An 11,559-nucleotide genomic window follows, 5' to 3' on the forward strand; every position below is an offset into this window, starting at 1 on the left:
TTACGACAATTTAACCAAACGTTGTCTTAAATATTGTCTTAAAACCCTCCTTTGTGTTGTAGTGCCTACGCCATCATCACCGCCCCTATCGATGATCTACATACATCTTTGACTCATTTGGAGACCCATGAGGTTATTATTATGCCCCTGCACCCATTGGGAGCATCACAAGTTTATTGTTTGGAGAACAAGGGGCCAACCCCTTTTCCATCACTTTTGAGGGTCCTACTCTTCATTATGGCACCCATGGACCTCATCACCCCTTTTAGAGGGCTCTGCAACATGTATTATTCATTATTTGACCTCCTACGAAGCATATTCTTTCATTTGTTAGCTAGTTTGGTGGGCCTATCACCAAAAGTTAGAATATTAGCACATTATTTTATTTTTGTGGCTTATGTAGGCTAAGGTGGCTAATTCAAACTCCTTATTAGTGTTTAAATACATGTGATATGAGTTCGTTTTCTCATCATCACTTTGGATTGGATCTCTTCTCTCTCTTGAGAACTTCACCCTTTTTCTTGGAGGATGAATTGGCGCTTTATGGATGAATTTTGATGTGTGGATTTGGTTTATCTTATCTTGGAGCTTCTCTATTGCCAAATTGTGGAGGGTTAAATATTTTATAGTACATGTAAGTACATTATTTTAATGTTATTCGTGTTTTACTTTGTCATATATATTAAAATGGGATTTTCGCTATTTTTAGGGATACTTGTTGCATGCATTTACTGTTCAAATTGTGGAATTTTGTCTGTATAGAGTGTCTCTCAATGTATGAGCCATGTAATTTGAATGAAATCTCCTAGGGTTATTTCTATCAACAAATTAATATTCATAAGCCATCAGCTTTCGCACATCGAAGTATAAAAGTTGCAAGACTGCTTCTCTTTGACCTAGAAGGCTAACGAAGTAGTATAGAGGCCTCCTTAACTAAGAAGCAAAGGGTCTCATTCATACTTATCATAGATTCCATTCTCCCAAGACTAAGGCACTGATCTAGCAAGAGGTGGTCACATAAAGTAAACTCTTTTTCACCTTTTCCTAGGTTTATCTAAGTCGGGTCACCTAGGGAATCATTTTCTCAACAAAATAACCCTTTCAAATGTTTGATCTCCTAGCCTCTCCTACAATAGTGTCTCCTCAAGGCCTCCTCCAATTTTGAAGCCATTCTGACGATGGAGTTGTGAGAAAATCCAATCTTGAGTTCCGAGTTCAAACTTTGCCCTAGTATCCCTAAGGCTAGTGCCTCATAGGATCAATTCAACACCTTCAGCTAAAAATTATTTCTTTGATCCTTTCCCCATCATTTTCTAGGTTAATAATATCATTGGTTGCTAAATGCTTCCCCCCTCACCTAGGCTTCACCCTTGACCTTGGCATAGGCATAAAAATCTACTTAAGCAAAGCAATTGGAAACGACATAAAACCATAATAAGCATCAAAACACTCATCTTAATATACATCTCACATTGCCTAGATTAAAAAAATCATAAAAATTAAATAAATATAAAAATTTATTTTAAATTATTTATTAGTATTATTAATTATAAAATAAATTAATATATGACCTAAACATATTTACATTTTAAAAAACATGTAACAATAATCTTAGCCATGAAGATTCACTCCACTTTTTCTCATAGATTTACTCTATATCTATGGTAGAAATTCTTGACTTATAAATAGCTTTTCTTACAATAACTTGAGCCAATACCATAGATTATCAATACTATATGTCCAATATGACCTGTTGATATGACCTTTTCTAATTAATTAATTTAAAATAAATTAATTAAAAAAACATAATTAATTTAGAGATAAATTTCTACTAATATAAATATTCTAGCATATGATTAAATCTAAATATGAAATATCAACTTAATAATTAAGGATAATTAAATTAAAATTATTAAAAACAAGTTTCACAGAAACATAAATATTGTTTTTTCTCATATTTTAAAAATAAAATATTAAACTCTATGCACAAAAGAGAGTGGCAGAATTATTTCTTCTAACCAGTTGCTCTCAGCCAATTACGGTATATAAAAAAGAAAGTTGTAGAATTGTCTGTGTAAACAGTTGCCCTCAGCCCATCATTGTATAAAAGATAGTTTTTAACTATTAATTGCATTTCATCTTTTCCTCGTTAATTTTGGTCTGCCATTGATTTCTTGAATCTTAAGTTTCAATATGCAGAAATTAATTGCTTTAGATTTTCATTTGAAATTCACGATCTAGCCCCAAAAAAAAGGAAAATTGTGTTACCAAATTTCTACGAAAAAAACCCAAAAAATTATAATAATTAAGCATCCATCCCTATCGAAACGGCTTTATTAATCATTGGAACGATTCAAGGAGATACAGAGTTATAAATACGCCATCATTTGCTAAGTTATAGCGAATGTAATAAAACATAAATGCATCTCTTCATATTCAACGATGACTGCAGGAGATACAAAGAAAGCACAACAAACATAAAAACAGAGCACAACAGCACACATAGGAATGCTTCTACCATGGCTTTTCAGTTCTCTCTGAATGCAATGTAATCTGCGAAACCCAGCAAAGGTGCAACCTTCCTTGGATCGAAACAACATAACTCCTCCTTACCTCTCTTCAACAATTCAACAGTAAACTCCTTTGCTTTCTCCAAACCCATCAGCTTCGGATAACTAGCCTTGTCACTAACCAGATCTTTTCCTGTCATCTTGGCAATTTCTTCCGACGATTTGGTGACATCGAGTATGTCATCTACAACCTGAAACAGAAGCCCCGTGCAACGGGCAAACCTTCGGATCCTCTCAATTTCATCCTCGGAAGCACCAGCAATGATCGCCCCACACACAGCCGAGCACTCCAACAGCGCTCCAGTCTTGTGAGTATGAATCCAAATCAGAGTGTCAAGCTCAACTGACTCATCCCGTTCCCTCGCAAGATCCACAATCTCGCCGCCCACAATCCCTTGGGAGCCTGTTGCTCTACCCAATTCAGATACCACCCTCAAAATCCGATCTCTCCCCACTCTTTTGCTTGTGGACACTGCAATGTTCTCAAACGCAAGTGAATGAAGTGCATACCCTGCAAGAAGAGCAGTGCTTTCCCCGAAGACCTTATGGTTTGTGGGTTTTCCTCTGCGCAAATCATCATTGTCCATGCAAGGCAAGTCATCACGAATCAAAGACATTGTGTGGATCATCTCCATTGCACACGCAGTTGGCATGGCCAGCTCCTCGCTCCCTCCCACAAGCTCACACGTTGCAATGCACAGAACAGGTGTTGGCATTATGATTCAGGTGTTGTACTTGATGGCAAACTCTTTCAGATGGTAAATCAAGAAGGACGCAGGAAATTTTGTTCAGCAAGTGCGTCCCCGCAGGTATTCCATACATAACCCGCGTCCAGGGACGCTGGCCAGCCGTTCAGAAGGTGCGTCCGCCCAGTGCACACATTTCAAGGTAGAGAAAAGCTCGTGGGGGCTTCTTGTGTGGTATCTAGCCGACGGTTGCGTGTTTCTATGGTGTCGGCTCGTGGTATTGTTCCACGCTTTGGGGAGAAGCTTGCCTATATAAAGCAAAGGAGTTCATTTGGATTATGCATCATCTTGGTTGATCATCTCTTGGTGTGATCTAGTCCATATCTTTAAGGGTAAATCTTCTAATGGACTACGATCTATATGGCGCATGATCAGATCTGTGGATCTGAGTGTTTGGGTTGGTTCTGAAGTCCTCTTATCTTCTATATCTAAAAGGACGCAGATTCAGTGAAGGGAAAGTGCGCCGGGACGCAGTACAGTAAAGGATCAGGTGCGTCTCTGAAGCGAAGGACGCGGCGCGACTGTGGTATTGGGTGCGTCTCTGAAGCAAAAGACGCGGCGCGATAGTGTTGATGTGTGCGTCGGTCGCAGACAAGCAAAAGTAACAGTGCGTCTGCACGCAGAACAGCATAAGGTATACTGCGTCCAGTCGCAGGCCACAGAAAGAAAATATGCGTCCCTGTTTCAAGATGATCTGTTAACTGTATATTTCTGTTCATAAGGTGCTCTGGGTTGTTTCTGTAATTACTGATCTGATATCTGTAGTAGACTGTATCTGTTGTATACTTGTTGATCATTTTGAAAAAGAAGTAGGGGGTTGTAGCTCCCTTCCAGGAGAAGTCTGGAAAACAAGAAAGAGTTGTAGCTCTTTGCAGGTTGCAGCCTGCGTGCTGGTAAAGGACTGCACCAGTACAAAATCATTGTAAAAAGAATTTCTTGAAAGAAGATAGAGACATTATTGCAGCAGGTGGTTTTTCTCCCGCATTGGGTTTCCACCTTACATCTTGTGTTCTTTGGTGTGACTGTCTATTTTCTTTATTCATGCTCATTGTTTTATGGTACTGATATGCAAGAATATTTCAAAAGATCAAATAAGGAAGATTTGGTAAATTGCTAGATAATACTGATTCCCCCCCCCCTCAGTATTATTTCCAACAATTGGTATCAGAGCAGGTCCTTCAGAACAGCTTGATCGCTTGAAGGTAGATCGTTCATCATGAGCAACTACGAGAGAGAAGCATCAATCAGGCCACCCGTCTTCGATGGAACAAACTTCAATTATTGGAAGGTAAGAGTTACTGCATATCTTCAATCTCTTGGTACAGAAGTTTGGAACATTGTAGAATCAGGCTATGCCTTTCCTTCAGTTACTCCTACAGATCCAGCTGAGAAAAAGCAGTATGAAACAAATGCAAAAGCAGTCAGTACTCTATTAGGAAGTATATCTCAAACAGAGTTCATGAAGGTCATGCACTTCAAATCAGCAAAAGAGATATGGGACAAAATGATCACTAGCTATGAAGGAGATGAACAGGTAAAAGAAGCTAAACTTCAAACTCTCAGGATTCAATATGAGACTCTCAAGATGTATAATGATGAAAGTGTGGCTAATTATTTTCTTCGAGTAGATGAGATTGTTAATTGTATGAAAAATTTGGGTGAAGAAATAAAAGAGACTATAGTAGTTCAAAAGATTCTAAGATCTTTATCTCCCAAGTTTGAATCTAAAGTATCTGCAGTAGAAGAAAAGGAAAATCTCCGTGTTCTCACTATGTCTCAGCTGCATGGAATTCTAACTGCTTATGAAATGAGAAAGGGAGGTCCATCAGACAGAAGGGAAGCTGCTTTTAAAGCATCAGGCAAAGAAGATCACTATGAAGCATGTCATGTTCCAGAAGAAGAGGAAGAAGAATCAAACTTTGTCAGAAATCTTCAAAGGGGTTCTGGAAGGTTCAGAGGTAAGCTACCTTTCAAATGTTTTGCTTGTGGAAGAGTAGGTCATTATGCTGCAAAATGCTCTTATAAGGATAAAGGAAAGGAACCAGTTAGATGGAACAAGAAACAGGGTACAAATAAGAAAATCTACTACACCCATGAAGATAGCGATGGCTTATCAAACAGTGATGAAGATGAACAAGGTAACAAATATAGATTGTTAATGGCATTTGAAGATGATAATTATGAGGATGCTATAGATGTGGATAACCTTTATGATGAAATTACTAGACTCAAGAGATGTATAGAAGAAAAGAACATGATTATTGATACTCTACAATTTCAGATTGATGAAAAGGAAAAACATCTTGAAAAATTAGAAGGTGAAATTGTTGGTCTTAGAAAAGAAATTGAGAAAACAAAAACTATTAATCTCAAGTTTGTCAAAGGATCTGAAACGTTGAATGAGATTATCAGTGTGCAGCGATCTCCTCTAAATAAGACAGGTCTGGGCTACAATGGAGAAACTTCTCAAGCTTCCACTTCAAAAAGTTATCTTGATGCAGCAAGAAGAAATGAGCAAGGACACAAGGAAGATCATCAGGTAAAGCAGGGACAAACTTCAAACTATCAGGGGCAATCCAGCTTAAGGGTGAACAAAAGCCACAACCAGCCACAGGTAAAACCTTCTCAATTTGGTTCAAGAATAGATGAAAATAGAAATTACAATCAGTCGGCTGGTAGATTCAATAATCGCAGAAACCTCTTCAATGGACAATGCTTTTCTTGCCATAACTTTGGTCACAAAGCAGCCCAATGTGTTGCGTATAAAACAATCATGACTAGGGAAGCTCAAAAACAAAGAAGCATGACAGGGAATACAAAAAGGACCTATAACAATTTTTCAGCTCTTGAAAATGAAGTTGAATGCTCTATTTGCAATAATTTTGGACATGAAGATGTTGAATGTAGAAGCAGGTTTCCGGAAAGAAAGGTACAAGAACAAAAAAGGGAACAAACCTCAGGCACCAAAACATGGAAAATAAAGGAACCTCAAACAGAAAGATGTGGGATAGCATTCTATGCAGAAGGACAAGAAAATCTATGGTACATTGAAAGTGGATGTTCAAAGCACATGACAGGTGATAAAGAAAAACTTGAATCTTATTCTAATTTAGAAAAGGGAAAGAAAGTCTCTTTTGGAAATGATACTCCTGCAACTATAAAAGGAAAAGGTATTGCTCCTTTAAAAGAAGATGTTAAGGCTGGAAATGTTTTGTTTGTTGATGGACTAAAGCATAATCTTCTAAGTGTAAGCCAGATGTGTGATCAAAGAACCGAGGTTATATTCAGATCAAATGGATGTCTTGTTCGTGATCTTGATACAGGTAAAACAGTTCTCAAAGGAAAAAGAACTTCAAATAATCTATACATTTTTGATGAAGAACAACAACAATGCTATTTAAGCAAGGATGAAGAGCACTGGTTATGGCATCGAAGATTGGGACATCTAAGCTTCTCACAAATAAGGAAAGCTTGCAAATATCAGGCAGTTCGCGATCTTCCAGATATCAAAATTCCTGACAACACCATGTGCAGATCATGTCAGTTTGGAAAACAGACTAGAACTAACTTTCCAGAGAAAGAAGGATCAGCCAGTATGCCTCTTGAGCTAGTACATACAGATGTATGTGGACCATTCAGAAAAAGAACACCTAGAGGAGAGGAATACTTGATATTATTTATTGACGATTTCTCCAGGTTTGTTTGGTTAGGACTTATGAAGCACAAAGATGAAGCTTTCGAAAAATTCAAATCCTTCAAAGCCTTGGCTGAAAATGAATCAGGTCACAAGATTAAGTGCCTCAGATCCGACAGAGGTGGAGAATTTACTTCAAATGAATTTTTCGATTTCTGTGATGAACATGGAATAAGGAGAGAATTTTCTACAGCTAGAACTCCTCAGCAAAATGGAGTAGTGGAAAGAATGAACAGAACAGTCCAGCAAATGGCTCGTGCTATGCTTGATGAATCAGGAACTCCTGCAACCTTCTGGGGTGAAGCTGCACATGCGGCAGTTATTATTCTCAACAAGACAAATGTCCGAGTGAACAGCACTCAAACTCCTCATGAGCTCTGGAGTGGTAAAACTCCTTCAGTAAAGCACTTCAAAATCTTTGGGAGCAAATGCTATATCAAAAATACTGAGGAGCAGCTTGGCAAACTTGATCCTAGAGCAGATGAAGGAATTCTTCTTGGCTACTCTCCACATAGCAAAGCATACAAATGCTACAATAAAAGACTTGGCAGAATTGTTGAAAGCATTGATGTAGTGGTTGATGAGAAAGGATACATTCCTAGGCAAATACATCGTGAAGACATTGAAGAAGATGAAAGCTACCCTCAAAGACAGAATGATGAAGAAGAAGAACCGCAAGAACAATTTCAAGACGGACCTCACGAAGAAGCAGAAGAAAGAACAAGAATAGAAGAAAAGACTCCATCCAGATATGTTCAAAAGAACCATCCAGAATCTCAGATCATGGGACAAAAGGAAGCAGGTATACAAACTAGAAGAACAGTTGCAGAAGCTTCAAGTTATTTGGCATTACTCTCCTCTACTGAACCACAAAATGTGAAAGAAGCATGCAAAGATGAATGTTGGGTGAAAGCAATGGATGAAGAACTTGAGCAAATCGAAAAGAACAATACTTGGGAGCTGGTTCCTAGACCAAAGGATAAGAATGTTATCGGAACAAAATGGGTTTTCAAAAATAAATTGAATGAAAATGGAGAAGTAATTAGAAACAAAGCCAGACTTGTTTGTAAAGGGTATGCACAGCAAGAAGGAATAGACTTTGAAGAAACTTTTGCTCCTGTTGCAAGACTTGAGGCCATCCGAATGTTTCTTGCTCTCTCAAGTTGTCAGAACTTCAAAGTATTTCAAATGGATGTGAAATCAGCTTTTCTGAATGGAGACTTGGATGAAGAAGTGTACATTGAACAGCCAGATGGTTTCATTCTTGGAAACGATCCAAATCTTGTATGCCGATTAAAAAAGGCTCTCTATGGTCTCAAACAAGCTCCAAGGGCTTGGTACTACCGGTTGGACAAATATCTTCATCAACAAGGTTTTTCAAAAGGTTCAGCAGATAGCAATCTTTATATAAAAGTTGAAAATGACAAATTACTAATACTTGTTGTGTATGTAGATGACATTATTTTTGGCAGTAATGAAGAAGCTATGAGTCAAAGCTTTGCCTCAGTCATGCAGAAAGAATTTGAGATGTCCTTGCTAGGAGAACTGACATACTTTCTTGGTTTGCAAATCCAACAAAAGAAAGGAGGAATCCTTTTATCTCAAACCAAGTATCTCAAGCAGATTTTGAAGAAATATGGCATGGAAGATGCAAAACCAGTATGTACACCCATGGTTACAGGATGTAGTCTCAGTGCAAATGACGAATCTGCAGCAGTTCATCAACCAACCTACAGATCTATGATTGGAAGTCTACTATATTTGACAGGTACCCGACCAGACATCATGCATGCAGTTGGAATAGTTGGAAGGTTTCAGGCAAATCCAAAGGAGACTCATCTTCAAGCAGTAAAGAGAATCTTCAAATATCTTCAAGGGACTCAAAATTATGGCCTATGGTATCCTAGAGATACAGATCTCACTCTTCATGCTTATACAGATGCAGATTGGGCCGGAAGCGTGGATGACAGGAAAAGCACAAGTGGTGGTGCATTCTTTATGGGTTCTAGACTGGTATCTTGGTTCAGCAAGAAACAGAGTTCAATTGCCTTGTCTACAGCTGAAGCGGAATATGTTGCGGCTGCATCTTGTTGCACCCAACTTCTTTGGATGATGCAGACTTTGCAGGATTATCAAATCACTTGTACACCTCCTATTCCTATCTTATGTGACAACACAAGTGCAATCAGCATCTCAAAGAATCCGGTTATGCATTCAAAAACCAAGCACATACCAATCAAGTACCATTTTCTCCGGGAACAAGTACTTGAACAGAAGGTCAAATTGGAGTATGTTCCTTCTAAGGAACAAGTTGCTGATATTTTCACCAAACCGTTGCCCAGGGACACTTTTGAATACCTCAGGCAAAAGCTGGGGGTTGTTGATGCATCATCTCACTGTTGACCATCTTCCTATTGATGGTATAGGCTCAGGGGGAGCACATAATGCATTGTTGGCATTATGGAGAAGGAGATCTTGGAAATAGCTGCAATATGTCTCTGTCTCCTTCATGATGGATTTCTGGTTACAAATCTGGAGAAGCATGAGCATAGGGGGAGCATACCCTTTGCTCTTGATGTCAAAGGGGGAGAATGATGAAGCTGAAGATTATGTGGTTGCCATCAAGTCCAAAGGGGGAGTTTGTTGGCATTATGATTCAGGTGTTGTACTTGATGGCAAACTCTTTCAGATGGTAAATCAAGAAGGACGCAGGAAATTTTGTTCAGCAAGTGCGTCCCCGCAGGTATTCCATACATAACCCGCGTCCAGGGACGCTGGCCAGCCGTTCAGAAGGTGCGTCCGCCCAGTGCACACATTTCAAGGTAGAGAAAAGCTCGTGGGGGCTTCTTGTGTGGTATCTAGCCGACGGTTGCGTGTTTCTATGGTGTCGGCTCGTGGTATTGTTCCACGCTTTGGGGAGAAGCTTGCCTATATAAAGCAAAGGAGTTCATTTGGATTATGCATCATCTTGGTTGATCATCTCTTGGTGTGATCTAGTCCATATCTTTAAGGGTAAATCTTCTAATGGACTACGATCTATATGGCGCATGATCAGATCTGTGGATCTGAGTGTTTGGGTTGGTTCTGAAGTCCTCTTATCTTCTATATCTAAAAGGACGCAGATTCAGTGAAGGGAAAGTGCGCCGGGACGCAGTACAGTAAAGGATCAGGTGCGTCTCTGAAGCGAAGGACGCGGCGCGACTGTGGTATTGGGTGCGTCTCTGAAGCAAAAGACGCGGCGCGATAGTGTTGATGTGTGCGTCGGTCGCAGACAAGCAAAAGTAACAGTGCGTCTGCACGCAGAACAGCATAAGGTATACTGCGTCCAGTCGCAGGCCACAGAAAGAAAATATGCGTCCCTGTCTCAAGATGATCTGTTAACTGTATATTTCTGTTCATAAGGTGCTCTGGGTTGTTTCTGTAATTACTGATCTGATATCTGTAGTAGACTGTATCTGTTGTATACTTGTTGATCATTTTGAAAAAGAAGTAGGGGGTTGTAGCTCCCTTCCAGGAGAAGTCTGGAAAACAAGAAAGAGTTGTAGCTCTTTGCAGGTTGCAGCCTGCGTGCTGGTAAAGGACTGCACCAGTACAAAATCATTGTAAAAAGAATTTCTTGAAAGAAGATAGAGACATTATTGCAGCAGGTGGTTTTTCTCCCGCATTGGGTTTCCACCTTACATCTTGTGTTCTTTGGTGTGACTGTCTATTTTCTTTATTCATGCTCATTGTTTTATGGTACTGATATGCAAGAATATTTCAAAAGATCAAATAAGGAAGATTTGGTAAATTGCTAGATAATACTGATTCCCCCCCCCCTCAGTATTATTTCCAACAACAGGACGAACCCGTTTGCCCCCTGCCAGAAGAGAGTACCTCATGGATTCATGTATTTTCTTGGAAAAAGTCAGTGGGATGGCCTTATTCAATGCCTCATTCACTGCCAGTGCCTTGGAAAGCATATACTCCTTGAAATCAAATTCAACGACCTTCTCCGCTCGATCAGGCAGATTACCCATCTGGACAACTGTGTTTGAGGATCTAGCGGATGACGAATGGCAACGGAGGGCTGCCAGATGGTGGCCAATAGAAGTCCTTGATGAGGTTGAAACTCCATGAAAACTTTTACGTTGTTGAGAAGCAATATTCATCAAATAGAGGCCATGGCAAGTAGCTGCCATACCGCTATTATTAATCATTGTTATATACTGCAACGAAAAACAGAGATTCAGAACAGGTAAGTGTTAGGATATTCCGACACATAGGATATAGTTAAGATCAACTTGGTCTAGTTTAGAGTTAGGTATAGAGTTAGGTAAAGTGTCTTTCTTTACCGTTGTACATATTGTAACTTACAATCCGACGGTCACGATATGTAGTGATCCGACGGTTCACTCTCACCTCGGTATTATCGACACTTGATCCGTGGCTTGACACCCGATTGGTCCATGAGTTCTATTTAAAGCGCATGGAGGGTCATTGTTTGGGTAATCCGTGCATGAGAGAAGCTTATGTAAATTTTCATTCTTTGATTAATAAATTGTCTGTA

At 39.4% G+C, this 11,559-nt stretch overlaps 1 protein-coding gene across 1 annotated transcript; it reads right to left on the bottom strand.

Annotated features, from left to right (window-relative positions):
- Positions 1-2,446: 2,446 nt before the first annotated feature.
- Positions 2,447-11,213, bottom strand: LOC149246792 (geranylgeranyl pyrophosphate synthase 7, chloroplastic-like). Its single transcript, XM_089455754.1, has 2 exons — positions 10,854-11,213; positions 2,447-3,278 (listed from the first exon to the last, which is right to left on the bottom strand). Exons 1-2 carry the CDS (start codon positions 11,207-11,209, stop codon positions 2,528-2,530), a joined length of 1,107 nt encoding a protein of 368 aa, XP_089311880.1. The 5' UTR covers positions 11,210-11,213; the 3' UTR covers positions 2,447-2,527.
- Positions 11,214-11,559: the final 346 nt, after the last annotated feature.

Source organism: Pinus tabuliformis, chromosome 7, assembly GCF_031772625.1.
Source record: "Pinus tabuliformis cultivar Carrire ecotype Pingquan chromosome 7, CPIR1, whole genome shotgun sequence".
Taxonomy (NCBI): domain Eukaryota; kingdom Viridiplantae; phylum Streptophyta; class Pinopsida; order Pinales; family Pinaceae; genus Pinus; species Pinus tabuliformis.

What these genes read in the sequence shown, in the direction of transcription:
- LOC149246792 (XM_089455754.1), bottom strand. Translation starts at nt 11,209, where the DNA reads ATGATTAATAATAGCGGTATGGCAGCTACTTGCCATGGCCTCTATTTG. An exon ending in GCAGGGGGCAAACGGGTTCG is followed by an intron (nt 3,279 to 10,853) that starts TCCTGTTGTTGG and finishes CATAATGCCAAC; the next exon opens with ACCTGTTCTGTGCATTGCAA.